General features: G+C 39.0%; 1 protein-coding gene across 8 annotated transcripts in view; it reads right to left on the reverse strand.

Moving 5' to 3' along the window:
* The window catches only part of ANKRD29 (ankyrin repeat domain 29), a 54274-nt gene that overhangs the window by 25507 nt on the left and 13436 nt on the right, over positions 1–15331 (reverse strand). For 7 of the 8 annotated variants that reach the window (XM_072829050.1, XM_072829054.1, XM_072829051.1 and 4 more), the window contains 3 exons: positions 7314–7412; positions 3482–3580; positions 377–475 (listed from right to left, as the gene is read on the reverse strand). In XM_072829050.1, coding sequence (XP_072685151.1) covers positions 377–475; positions 3482–3580; positions 7314–7412 — 297 coding nt within the window. The remainder of the gene's footprint in view (positions 1–376; positions 476–3481; positions 3581–7313; positions 7413–15331) is intronic. The other variant, XM_072829053.1, reaches the window with a different exon arrangement.

Genomic DNA, 15331 nt, shown 5'->3' on the forward strand with positions numbered 1-15331 from the left:
CTCTTCCTCCTAGATAACTCTATACCAGGAGCGTTTTTTTTTTTTTCCCAGCAAGTCCATTTTCTATGCTTGTTATGAGTATGTGTCACATGATTTTTGATGATTCTAACTCCATAAGTTATATGAAATATCTCATATGTACAAGACACTTAAAAAAGTAGAACAAAGATGGGTAAAGAAGATTATGTATTTCTTCATAGAAAAAGCTCATCTGATTAACTTTTTTTCTTTGATGTCTCAGATTAAAGTCCTACTGTTCATTAAAATATTTTTGAAGTTGACATTTCCGGCATCTAAATTTAGACTGCAATGCTATGTGTGTGTGATGAGGGGATAGGTAAGGGTCCACCTAACGTCCTCTTGAAAATGCACTCACATAAAGCTGGTCGTGGATATTGGCTCCATGTTTCAGAAGGGTCTCCACAACCTGCATATGCCCATACTGACTGGCAGCCAAGAGGGCTGTGCCCCCATCCTGCAAAATATAAACACATTAGAAAGAGTGCAGACACATATTTACCAAGCAGATGCTCTTCACAGAGGGAAAGCTTTGGAAAAGATTTTTTTCCCATAGATAACAACAAACTCACTTTCCTTTTTCATCTCTTTTTCTTTATAATCATAGCATGGTTCGTCCTAAAGACATTGTGCTGTACATGTGGATGACTTGCTTGGGATAGATTTACTGGACTATTTATTTATAGCTTACTGGACTATGTTATTATGAGTAATTCCCCAAGTCAAATGCAGAATTGCTTCTTTGTATCTCAGTAAAGGAAACAAAGAATAGAAAGTCTGTACCAATCAGTTCTGTGTTGGAATTACCCAAATAGTCTCCTGTGTCTTCTGGCTAGAGACCCACTTGACAAACGTTGGCTTCTCTCTGTGGTTCCCTCCAGCTGTGGGCCTCTGAGATTAAGGAGATTTATGAAGTAACCCCCTGGGGCTATTGTCTTCAAGGGTCAAGGTATGCATCCATTAAGAGTAGATAACTACAGCATATCCTGTGTACCTCTCACCATCCTGCTTAGCATTTTCCTTTGAACATGTGCCAGTTTGTCCAGATCTCTTTTAAAATGTGGGCCCCAGAATTAATCAGAGCACCAAAAAGTAGATGTGGTCTGATGTGGAATGGGACATTCCATTGTTCCATCTACTCTACTTTTATCTAGACAGCCTAAATTAGAATTAGCTTTTATGTCAACCACATCACACTACTGACTCACTGAGTTTGTGGTCAATTGAAACCCTTGATGGTTTTTCTCAGGTGCTGCAGCCAAGGCATTATCTTTTCCCATCTATAATTGCGGAGCTGTTTGTTTGGCTCTGTGAATTGGTATGTGGACATCTGCGCTAATTGTAAATAATGCATCCACATGTCATCTGGCTCTGAAATACAAATCATAACTATAAGTTAATGTGGTTTCTAAATTTGGGCAGAGTGTTTATCCAAAATGCCTGCCCTCCAACTCCAACCCTTACAGGGTCTGATTCTGGTGAGGCCCAGGAAATGGCTTTCTGACCAGTCACATGAGGGCACTGTGGTGTGAAGGAGACAGGTGGGCCTCACTTGAGAAACGCTGTCCTAAGAGCTCCCTTGACACAGGCTGTGTGTGTGTGTGTGGGAGGGGGTGGGGAGAGGGCACTTGAGCTGTGATTTGAAGGGTGGAGACTGGAGGACAGAGACTGGAGGGCTGCGGCCAGTGGTGGGGGCAGGTGTATGCTGGGGGGGTGGTAAGTGGGCAAGAAGAAATTGAATAGCAGCAATGAACCACAGTTCCAACTTTTGTTCTGTCCATTTTCTCTTTGCCTAATGAGATGGGAGAATAAAATACCTTAGAGCTGGTACCTTTAGTTTTTATTGTTTTCTTTCTTTCTTAAGTAGGCTTATACCCAGACACTTAATTGACTGATCCATCCAGGTGCCCCTGTACCATTTGTTTATTTGTTTATTTTTAAAGAGTTTATTTATTTATTTATTTGAGAGAGAGAGAGCACAAACAGGGTGGTGAGTAGGGGCAGAGGGAGAAGTAGGCTCCCCTCTGAGCATGGAGCCCCACGCAGGGCTCCATTCCAGAACCCTGAGATCAGGACCTGAGTTGACGGCAGAAGCTTAACTGACTGAGCTACTAAGATGCCTCTGTACCTTTTACTTTTAAACACATATTTTGGGGGATATCGCTTTAATAATGATGAGAACAACTGTTGAAACAAAAGCAGTTTTGATGACATGATCATATGAAAACTCAACGCTTCTCGACACTCTCTTCTTTGCATGGAAAGTTCTTGGGCACCTGCAGCTGATCTAATGGAAACATCTGGAATTGTGCTCTGGGCCCCATGTTCCATAGATTTCTGGGACAGCACAAACTGGCTCATGGACAAAGGCTTTGAGCCAGTATTCACTGTTAACCAAGAAGACTGAAGCAGCCACATGGTGGTGCATGATCATTCTGACTTAGTTCATAGACTTGAGATTTACATTTGTAGGACTTTACTTTCCAATTTTAGTTGTATTACTTTTATAATGAAAAATAAAATGAGAATTAATATAAAAATATACACACATATTTTTGTGTGTAAAATACTGTATATTATATTCAGCATGTTTAGAGGCATGTGTACAGTCTAATAGCAGGTTCAAAACAGACCAATCCTATCTGAAATTCAGATCTACTTAATAGTCAACATCTTAACAGGAAAAAAAGAAACACTGGAAACTCCCCTGATATCAAAATATCACATACAATGGATTAAGATAGCCTAAAAGATTCCAAGAAAGGCAAGTTTCCAAGAATTTTTTGGTTATGATTAGGCTGGAAATAAGCTGACAATTACAAAAATGTTAGAGCAGTTCAAATTCTCCTACTATAAACCGTTATCATGTAAAATGATACTGTGAACACAAAATTGATCTTTCTGCACCCTCAGTTTTCTTATCTGTATTTCCAACATGAAGAATCAATGACTATTTTAAAGGAAGAACCTCATTTCCTTGCCCAACTATATAAACTGTTATCATGTATTATGTATTTCAGTGAGAACATCTCAGAAAGTAAACTGCCACAGTTTACTTCTTAGAAATCTCTCAGATTCACTAATAGTGGCTTTGACACTTTGACAGTTGTTATCAGAACACTGGGATTAACAGGGAAACTATAAAGCACCTGGTATTGTATCTATCCTGTTAACAAAATTTAGTGTCTCAAAGTAGGAAGCTACCAGTGCAAGACAGAATCTAAATAATTCCCCAAAAAATTATGAGCCCAGGGTAAAAATGTCATTTTTTGAACTGAATTCTTAGTACTACCTCTGAACCATTACAAGTAACTTTGTAACCATTACAAGTAAACCCACTGTCTTAGGCTTGAAAATCTTGTAAAAAGAGAAGCACAAATTCATATCATAGATGGGAGAGACATGAATATTCATGACGGCCAAAATTCTTCAAGAAGGTATGAAATCAATAAAGTTCTCTTACTTTGGTCCTAAATTCAGTGGATGCTCCAAATTCAAAGAGAAATCTGACGACGTCATTATGTCCTTGCTGGGCAGCAAAGAACAGGGCAGTTGGACCTGACTAGAAGAGAACAAGCAGCTGATTTTAAGACATGTAGTTACACTGCATTTGATTTATACATTTGCAAACAAAACAATATTTTTATATGTGAGCCTTATAACCTACATTTGAACTGATTATTTTCCTTGTTCAGAGAAGTGAGAAGATGAAAGGAGAACTTTATTGTTGGTGAAATGTGATGAACGGTGGGCCCAAAAGATATGGCCCTGTCCAAATTTTTGGAACGTGTGAATGTTACCTTCTGTGGCATATGATGTGATTAAGTTAAGGATTTTGAGAAGAGGCACTTATTTTGGCTCATCCTGCTGGGCCATAAATCCAGTGACAACTGTCTTTATAACAGCGAGGCAGAGACACATTTGACACGGAGGAGAGGAGGAAGCAATGTGGTCATGGAGGTGGACATGAGGGGAATGTGGCCACATGTCAAGGAATGCCCACAGCTTCCAGAAGCTGGAAGAGGTGAAGAATGGGTTCTCCTCTGCAGTCTCCAGAGGGGGTGCAGCTCTGTGGATACATCTTGAATTTTCTGGCCTCCAGAATCCTAAGATTTCTGTTCTTTGCAGCCACCTAGTTGGTGGTAATTTGTTATAGTGGCCACAGGGACTACCATGCTTGGTAACATGGGCATTCATTCATACAGGGAAGACTTCCCGTAGAGTTCTGGTTACAGAGTTAAGCAGAAAGTAGAAAGTGACCAGCACAAGAAAGGATCTAAGCAGTTCACTCAAATGGACTCAAATAGTTCTGATTTCAAATTTTAAACTGATCAGTGGTACTGAGACACTAGCATCCTCTCTTCCCAGCCATTTTTATAGGCCTACTCAAAGAGTGGTAGCCAAATCATTGTGTGATATGAGCAAAATCATCATACTGCTCTTGGGGGCAATATATATTTTTCACATAAAGATGCTCTTCAGTGCTTTGAGCAGGGATAAAGCTAACATTATATTTTCCCAGGCACAATGAGGAGAAAAACCTCCTTCCATGGCTCACCCAGAAGTATTAAAGTGGTAGGTTCTCACCCAGGTGGGAGAAGCCAGGAGGAGCATGCCCTAAGGGTTACTGATCACTCTGAAGCTTGTTCTTAAGTGAGTGTGTACATGTATGTGCATGTGTGCATGTGCACATGACAGAGAACAAGGAACCCAATCACTGTGGCAGAACACAAGCCAATACCTTCCCAGTTGTGACCTTCTATATCAGGCTATGCTCTCAACCAGACATTGCCCTGGGGAGGCACAGGTAATATGATTGTTCCCAGAGCCTCTCTGCCTCAATGCAGGAGTGATTTTCTCCTTGGTTCCTACAGAAACAAGTGGGAAGCATCTTCTCATTGTTTTCCTACAGTGGAGGACACTGACTTCCAGAAACCTGATGATGTAACTAGGTCTGGATGAAGAAACGGGGCTAGCACAGGAAAATTCTCATCTTCTTAATAGACATTAAATTTTAGACACTACCAGAGATAATTTATAGAAATTGTTCCTTCACTAAGAACAAGGATTTTTCACTAAGATTTTTCTGATATATTAAAACATCATATCTATAGCAGTTTGAGTCCATTTTGGACATACGTGTACTATTAATCATTGTGCACATGAAAGTAGCAATCTGTAGACAATACAAGCCAGACTTGAGTGAATGAAGGTCTTAAATGCATGTGCTTTACTACTGCAACTCAGTGCTTAATAACAACAGCATATACAGCTCATATCCCTGAGAGTTTTAGCCAATATTGCTGGTTCTCTCAATATTGCTAATTGTCTCTCTGGATCATTAGCTTCCTGTTCTAACAAGTTCTATAAACCTAGATAGCCATCCTAAGAAAACAATAATAGGTACTTTTTCAAGAAACAAGTATTTTGACATGGATTAAATGGAAAAATGAACCAAGGTAATAATAATAATAATAATAAAAAGAATGAACCAAGGTAGAAGCCTGCTATATGAGTAACTTCCATAGCACTCCATAATAACTCTTTGCTTACAATACAGATGAGGTAAGGCTGGGGACTCTCTTTGGCAGCAATATCACCGGAGGCTGGTGTGGCCTCCGGAAATTTAGGGGATCACTGGGAACTCACATAGCATCATCATTTGAGCCACAAGGTTACCTCTAAATTGGGCACACTTTGGTTAAGTCCTAGAGGGCCATTTTGTTTAATGCACCACAGGTTTCACATCCAAGAATATTAGCTGAGCAATTGGAACGAAAAAGATAAATATAAAACCATAAAAAAACCATACATTGGCTGGAAAGCAAACAAATGTTTCTCTTCTCTTAGTTCTTCACAGTTGTTCTGAAGATATTTTCATGTGTGTGGAACTTGCCCCTCAGGATAAAGTTTTTTGAGTAAGCAGATCTGAATCATATTGTTTTCATTACAGAAAATCTGTCTCTTCTTTAAAGTTATACTAAACCAAGACTGGAAAGCATAAAGGAAAAACAAAAAGATTAGGGTAATTTCAAACTATAATTCTAAATGGGCCCATTTTCTTTCCAGAAGAAAATTAGCTGCTGACGTGAAAAATAGCCTGAAACAATGGTCCAGTGTTGTGAAAATTGCTCAGAAGAATCTGTCTGTGAGACTGACTGGATTTGCTATAGCCTTTCTGTATGGCTCCTCTTAATAGATCAGGCTTGCTGGTCTAGGGCTACAGAGAACCAGACTCCAGATTCTATCCATCAAGTGTCATTCTTCCATGTCTACAGGCAAGGAGACACCTCAAGGGGAGAGATTTTAGATGCCTCATGGAATATCTAGCCCTCATACATGGGGCGTCTTAAGTTGCTTTACTCATGGGTAGCAGGCCAGCCTGGAAGATGGGGCATGCTGACTGATGAAAATTTGGTTGATGAATCATCTTTTCTGAAACAACTGTAGAGGAGGCCCTCAAATAAGAGTGGATCAAGGAAAATCAAGTGCTCCAGTCTGATTTGGAGCTTGCCCCAGGGTGTCATCTTGGGTCTGAGTCAGTGTGGACTGAGGGGTAAAATTCACTTTAGGGATGACCTGAGGCTATAGCTGTGTCTCAATAAAGGTTAATTTATAAGGCTCTAGATCAGCTCAGAGATAAATGGATCCCCCTCAGATCTGCTCCCAAAGTACGTGAAAAGGCCCAGCCTCCCATCACTCTTATACGTTGGACCAAGAATAGATCTTCTAGCCAGACTGAACTTCCAAGATGGCCCTTGAATGAAGTGTGGGAACAGGCTCACATTTTAGTCCAATGTTGACCACATGGCTTTTTGGGGGACAGCTTATTCAATATGTGGCCAGTCAGAGAAGCCCTGTGAACTCATGGTTTGATGAGGATGGCTGAGATAATCTAGCAAGTCAGCCTCATTAAGAACAGGTTGGTGACCCAATCCTTCTAAAAATATAATGATCTGTATGAAAATCCTAAAACTTCTATAGCACCTCATCCCAATGGAAGAAGGAAGAACTGATTTAAGATTGAGGGGAAATGTATGAGTAGTTAGGGAATGTGCTTAGAGGTTTGGTTACTTCAGATTACAACACATGCTGGAGAACATCATTCAACCGAAGTACAACCAATGTCCATTCCTGGGCCTTATTTTAGGCACAGGAAAGTCTGAAATCTAGGCTTCAATGCCATGTAGGAAAAAAGCAATGATTACTCTTGTCTTCCTTACCAAATCACAACTGTAAAAATTTTGAGTCTCTGTCACCTGGGTCATTCTTATTCAAGCATAAACCTGACCTACCTCTCTCTGGAGATTGATGTCTGCTCCTTGCAGAACCAGTTCCCTCACACAGTCTATGTGACCGGCATAGGAAGCGACCATGAGAAGCGTGGTGCCATGCTAGTTGGAGGACAGAGAGATCGGTTAGGCCATCATATGTCAGAGACCGTTCTGGAGAAGAGGCTGTGGAGATGTCAGCTCCACTTGGGACATGTCCAAGTACAAAATTTCCCACAGTAACAGAAGTGTCTCATGAATAATCTTATAATGCCGAGTAGACAGGGAAAAGCAAAGCAACAAATTGCTGAGGGTAGAATTTTCAATTTAAAAACTCATTTCATTCCATTATCTTCAGAAATGCAGTCCAAATGAACCATAATTATTGCATTTTAAGGCAGTTGGGATGTAATGGTCTCATTTTATGGTTCATATTAAATGGTTCCTGAGCCAAAACAGTTATTAATGTAAAAATGGGTTAAGTGGTACCAGTTGGTTTTCTCAGTTTAGAAGTCTCTATTTTAAAACTGATTCAGGTAAATATTAAAGGTATCTCAATGAAATAGGAGACTCCAGTAGTCAGTCAGGAGCCCTGGGGTTCAAGTCTGCCTCTGTCATCAATCAACAGTATAACCTGGGAAGGTTGCTTATAATTCCTGGGGTTTATAGTTTAATTTACAGTTATTTTTGAGGGCTTGGAATTGTGATCTTGACCACTACCTCTGCATATGCAGCAACCTGTCTTTCTGGGGTGGACAAGAAAGAGAAGATGGTTCTGCACAGGAGGAAGGCTTGCAAGGTATAGGGTGATAAGTGACTCTCACAAGTCTTGCTTTAATTTCATCAGTGGGATTTTGTAGGAAAGCAGTAGAGTTGAGTGGTCACTGACACTATGATCTTGGGCTAGTTATGGAAACTTTCCAAGGCTCACCCTCCTTATCTGTAAAATAGGGATAATAAAAGCATCTGCTGGATTAAGTTAAATGAGTAAACAAGATAACACAGGCAATGTGCTTAGCATAGTAATGTTAGACATTTTTAAAAAAGATTTTATTTATTCAGGAGAGACATAGAAGGAGAGGCAGAGACAAAGGCAGAGGGAGAAGCAGGGTCCTTGCAGGGAGCCCGATGTAGGACTTGATCCCTGGACACCGGGATCATGACCTGAGCCAAAAGCAAACGTTTAACCACTGAGCAACCCAGGCACGGAGGTGCGCCAGTAATGTTAGATATTAATTCAGTAAGTGCTAGATATTGAAATGTTATGGTATTTCAGTAAATGTTATCATCTGGCTTTTGTTGATTTCTGTGAATCTCAATACTAATTTTGGGAAAGTCTTGTTTGCTATGTATGAAAAGTACAGGTAGAGTAAAAAAAAAAGTTAATGGCTTCATAGAAGTGTTCTATGATATTTTTTCTACTTACATGTGATTGTATTTGGTAGTTGAATAGACATTTGTGTAGGCTATACCATTCATGATTAAGTTGAACACCTTTTTCTGTATTTCCCAGGATTAGAATGGCATGTGGAAGTTGGCATTACTGTTTTCCTCATGAATGTGAACAATATTTAGATTGCAGAAAGAAGGATCTTTTCTGGAGGACTGCTGAGAAGATGGCAAAGTAGGAAGACCCTAAGCTTACCTTGTCTGAAAGATACAAAGGGAGTATCAATAGCTATACAATGGGAGTTATAAGAAATAACACTCAGATCAGTGTAAATAACCCAGAAAATGACCTGAGGACTGGAAGAACAACGTCTACAACTAAAGGAAGAGAAGAGGTCACACTGGAGAGGGTAGGAAGGGCAGAGATGCAGCGGGGAGGTAAACAGACCACTGCTGTATGCAGAGAGAGGGGGTTGGGTGGGGAAGCAGCTGGGGAGAAGGGAAACAGATTACCACACCAAGGCACTGAGGAATCCACATGAGGATGATGAATTTCCATAAAATTTGCCTTTGAAAACTAGAGGGGCTAAATTTCATGAGTTCTTATAATCAGCAGGACTTAAAGCCTGGAATTTTACTTTTATGTACTTGTTTGTATTTATTTATTAAGATTTAAAAATTATTATTATTATTATCATTATTATTATTAGAGAGCGTGCATGTGCATGGAAGAGGAGCAGAGGGAAAGGGAGAGAGAATCTTAAGCAGGCTCCATGCCCAGTGGGGCTCTATCTCATGACCCTGAGATGATTATCTGAGCTGAAATCAAGAGCTGGATGCCACGCAAACACCCCTAAGATTTTTTTTTATTTTTAAGAAATCTCTACACACAGTGAGGAACTCGCACTCACAACACTGAGATCAAGAATTGCATGCTCTACTGACTGACCCAGCCAGGTGCTCCTGGAATTTGTAAAATCAGTGGCTTCTCTCTGGGACAGGATGGAGGGTGGGAAGAAACTGAGTCCTCCCCCTTAAAAAGCACCACAAACAGCCTACGGAGATACAGCGTAGAAGCAGCAGTTCAAAAAAATGCCTGGGGCATATGGGAGGGAGATTTGTTTTCTAGTCTCAGAGATGTACTGGAGGAGCAGGGATCACTGGAAGACTTCTTTAGGAACAGAGGAGCTGGCAGGCATCATTTCCTTCCCTTGCCCCCCCCCCCAACACCCCCAGCAAAAACACACAACCACCTGCAGAAACCAGCACGGCACTGATATTTCACTACCTAACTTGCTAACACCAATCCCCCACCCCCTATCCAACACCTGTGCATGTTGCAGATCTGTCCCCTCCAATGTGCTCTTGTTTGGAGCTCATTCAAACCAGGGACACAAGCCTGGTAATGTGCAAACACCTCCAGCAAGAGTCAGCACCACTACAAAGTGACTCCTGCTGTAGGGAGAGGGAAAGATAATTACACAAGTAGTCATATTGTGGCCCAGCGGTGGGATGAGGGCAAACAGTTGGTCTGATTGCTGGCCCTGCCTACCAATGAAAGAGTCTTAGGGGACAACACAGGGAAAGCACCCTGCAGTTTGGAGCTACTGCATCTCTGGAAAAACCTGGTATATGACTAAACTTCATTCTGGCCCATTAACACTACAGGGACCAAACACTGACCAAAACAGCAAGGAGAGCCATTGAAAATGCCTGCACTAAAGGAAAGAGTAGCTCAGCCACAGCAGCAAGGCAAAGAATACACATAGAAGACACCCCAGAAGTGCCAGGTTCTCATGAACAGGGGATACTGCACTGCAGGGCACTACAGGACCTCTTCTTCATAAGGCCACTACTTTCAAGAGTAGGAGATATAGCTGATTTTCCTAACACACAGACACAAACACAGAGAATTAGACAAAAATTAGGAGACAGAGGACTATGTCCCAAATGAAAGACCAGGACAAAACCACAGCAACAGATCTAAGTGAAATGGAGATAAGTAATATGCCTGATAGAGAACTTACAGTAATGGTCATAAAGATACTCACTGGACTTGAGAAATGAGAGGAGGACATCAGTGAGATCCTTAACAAAGAGATAAAAAAAGAACTAATCAGAGATGAAGAATACAATAAATAAAAAACACTAGATGCAGCAGACTAGAAGAAGCAGAAGAATGAATCAGTGACCTGGAAGACAGAGTAATGGAAATTAATCAAGCTGAGCAGGTGAAAGAAAAAAAAATATGCAAAATGAGAATATATTTAGGGAACTCAGTGACTCCATCACAAGCATAATAACATTTGGATTTATAGGGATCCCAGAAGGAGAAGAGAGAGAAAGGGGGGGGGGCATTTATTTGAAGAAATAATAGCTGATAACTTCACAAATTTGCAGAAGGAAACAGAAATCCAGATCCAAGAGGCATGAAGATCCCTTAACAAAATCAACCCAAGGAGGTACACTGAGACACACAGTAATTAAAATGACAAAAAGTAGTGATAAAGAGAGAACTTTAAAAGCAGCAAGAGAAAAAGAAGACAGTATGTAACAAAAGAAATTCCCTACGACTACCAGTGGATTTTTAACAGAAACCTTGCAGGCCAGAAGAAAGTGGCATGATATACTCAAAGTGTTAAAAAGAAAAAAATCTGTAGCCAAGAATACTCTACCCAGTTAAACAAGACAAACAAAAGTTAAAGGCATTTATGACCACTTAAACTAGCCATACAAGAAATGTTAAAGGTGACTCTTTGAGTGGAAAGGAAAGACCATAACTAAGAGTAAGAAAACCAGGAAACACAAAAGCAGTAAAAATAAATATATTTGTAAAAATGAGTCAAGGGACTCACAAAATAAAAGGGTGTAAAGTATGACACCATATACCTAAAAGTGGAGGTGGGGAAAGTGTAGAAGAGTAAAGAGTGAGTTCAAACATAAGTAACTATCAACTTAATGTAGACTACTATACGCAGAAGATGTTATATGGAAACTTAATGGTAACCACAAATTATAAAGCAGTAACAGATATTCAAAAAAGAGAAAGGAATCTAAGAGTATCACTAAAGAAAGCCAAGTTACCATGAGAGAAGAGGAAAGGGAAGGATGGAACAGAGAACTACAAAAATAACCATAAAACAAGTAACAAAATAACTATAAATACATACCTATCAATAATTACTTTGTATGTAAATAGACTAAATGCTCCAATTAAAAGACATAGGGTAATGGAATGGATAAAAAAACAAGACCCATTGGGGCACCTGGGTGGTGCAGTCAGTAAACACATGACTCTTGGTTTTGGCTCAGGTCATGATCTCAGGGTCATGAGATGGAGCCCCGTATCAGGCTCTGCACTGGGCATGGAACCTACTTAAAATTCTCTCTCTCCCTCTCCCTCTGCCCCTCCCACTTGTGCTTGCTCTCTTTCTCTCTCTCAAATAAATGAATAAATCTTTAAAAAAAAAACAGAACAACAATATTCATCTATATGCTGCTTACAAAATTCATTTCACACCAAAAGACACCAGCAGATTGAAAGATGGAGAAACATTTATCATGCAGATGGATGTCAAAAGAAAGCCTAGGGAGCAATACTTATAGCAGACAAAGTAGACTTCGGAAAAAAACCATAACAAGAGACAAAGAAGAACACTATATAATAATAAAGAGACAATCCAAAAAGAAGACATAATAATTATAAATATGCAACCAACATGAGAGCACCCAAATATATAAAACAGTTAATAACAAACACAAAGGAACTAATTGATAGTTAGTTTAACACCTCACTGGCATCTTGGACAGATTATCAAAACAGAAAATCAACAAGGAAATGGTGGATTTGAATGACACATTGGACCAGTTGGTTTAACAGATATATTCTGAATATTCCATCCTAAGACAGTAGAACACATATTCTTTTCAAATGCACTTGGAACATTCTCCAGAATAGAGAATGTTCACATTACACCACAAAACAAGTATCAACAAATTCAAAAAGACTGCAGTCATACTATGCATCTTTCCTGACCAAAATGCTATGAAACTAGAAATTAACCACGAGAAAAAAATCTAGAAAGAGCACAAATACATGAAAGTTAATAAGATGTTACTAAATAATGAATAGGTCAATAAAGAAATCAAAGAAGAAATTTATTTTTATTTATTTATTTTTTCAAAGAAGAAATTTAAAAAATACATGGAGACAAATGAAAACACAAAGGTCCAAAATCTTTGGGATGCAGCAAAAGTGGTTCTTAGAAAGACGTATATAGCAATAAAGTCCTACCTCAAGAAGCAAGAACAATCTCAAATAAACAACCTAACCTAACACCTAAAGGAACTAGACAAATAAAACAAGTAAAACCCCAAAGCCAGTAGGAAGGAAGGGAATAATAAGGATTAGAGCAGAAATAAATGATATGGAAACTAAAAAAAAACAACAGATCAATGAAACCAGAAACTGGTTCTTTGAAAAGATCAATAAAATTGACAAACTTTTAGCCAGCCTCATCAAAAAGAAAAGACAAAGGATTTAAATAAACAAAATCAGAAATGAAAGAGCAGAAATAACCAACACTACTGAAATACAAAGGATTATTTGAATTTCTAGAATTATATAACCTACCAAAACTGAATCAGGAAGAAATAGAAAATTTGAACAGGGCAGTTACTAGCAATGAAATTAAATCAGTAATCAAAATACTCCTAACAAACAAAAGTCCGAGACCAGATGGCTTCACAGGGAAATTCTACCAAACACTTGAAGAAGAATTAATACCTATTCTTCTCAAATTATTCCACAAAATATAAGAGGAAGAAAAACTTTCAAATTCATTCTGTGAGGCCAACATTATCCTGATACCAAAACCAGATAAAAGACACCACAGAAAAAGAGAACTATAGCCTAATATGTCTGATGAACATAGATGCAAAACTCTTCAACAAAATATTAGCAAACAGATCCCAAGAATATGGTGAAACAGTCATTTACTACAATCAAGTGGGCTTTATTCCTGGGATGCAAGGATGGTTCCATGTTTGCAAATCAATCAATGTGATATGTCATATCAATAAGAGAAAGGATAAAAACGACATGATCATTTCAATAGATGCAGAAAAAAGCATCTGACAAAGTACAGCATCCATTCATGATAAAAACCCTCTGCAAAGTTAGTAGAGAGGGAACGTATCTCAACATAATAAAGGCCAAATATGAAAAACCCACAATGAACTTCACTCAATGCAGGAAAACTGAGAGTTTTTCCCCTAAGATCAGGAAAAACACAAGGATATCTACTGTCACTACTTTCCTTCCACATAGTACTAAACATTTTAGCCACAGCAATCAGATTAGAAAAGGGAATTAAAGGCATCAAATTGGTAAGGAGACAATCCAAAAGAAAACTCTCACTATTTGCAGACGACATGCTACTATACATAGAAAACCCTAAAGACTCCACTGAAAAACTATTACAACTGATAAATATAAATTCAGTAGATTTGCAGGATACAAAATCAAATGTACAGAAATCCATTGCAATTCTATATGCTAATAATGAAGTAGCAGAAATAGAAGTTAAGAAAACAATCACATTTACAACTGTATCCAAAATAATAAAATACCCAGCAATAAACTTAACCAAGGGGGTGAAAGACCTGTACTCTGAAAACTTTAAAGCACTGATGAGAGAAATTGAAGAGGATGCAAACAAATAGGAAGATATTCCATGCTCATGGATTGGAAGAGCAAATATTGTTAAAATGTCCATACTTCCCAAAACAATCTACAGACTGAATGCAATCCCTATTAAAAAACATCAACAGCATTTTTCACAGAACTAGAACAAATAATCCTAAAATTTGTATGGAATCTCAAAAGACCCAGACTAGCCAAAGCAATCTTGCAAAAGAAAAACAAAGCTGGAGGTATCGCAATTCTAGATTTCAAATTATATTACAAAGCTGTAGAAATCGAAACACTACGGTACTGGCACAAAAATAGACCCATAAATCAATGGAACAGAATAGAGAGCCCAGAAAATAAACCCATGATGTTGTGGTCAATTAGTCTTTTTTTTTTTTTTTTAAGATTTTATTTATTTATTCACAATAGAGAGAGAGATAGAGAGAGAGGCAGACAAAGGCAGAGGGAGAAGCAGGCTCCATGCAGGGAGCCCGACGTGGGACTCGATCCCGGATCTTCAGGATCGTGCCCTGGGCCAAAGGCAGGCGCCAAACCGCTGTGCCACCCAGGGATCCCGGTCAATTAGTCTTTGACAAAGGAGTTAAGAATATGCAATGGGAAAAAGGCAATCTCTTCAACAAATGGTGTGGGGGAAACCAGACAGCTACATGCAAAAGAATGAAACTGGATCACTTTCTCATATCATACACAGAAATAAACTCAAAATGGATTAAGAACCTTAGTGTGAGATCTGAGACCATAAAAATTCTAAAAGAGAGCACAAACAGCAATTTCTGTGACATCAGCCGTAACATCTTTCTACATATGTCTCCTGAGGAAAGGGAAACAAAAGCAAAAATTAAGTACTGGGACAACATCAAAATAAAATATTTCTGCACAGCAAAGGAAACAACCAACAAAACTAAAAGACAGTCTACTGAATTGGAGAAGATACTTGTGA

This window comes from Canis lupus, chromosome 6 (assembly GCF_048164855.1).
Source record: "Canis lupus baileyi chromosome 6, mCanLup2.hap1, whole genome shotgun sequence".
NCBI classification, from domain to species: Eukaryota; Metazoa; Chordata; class Mammalia; order Carnivora; family Canidae; genus Canis; species Canis lupus.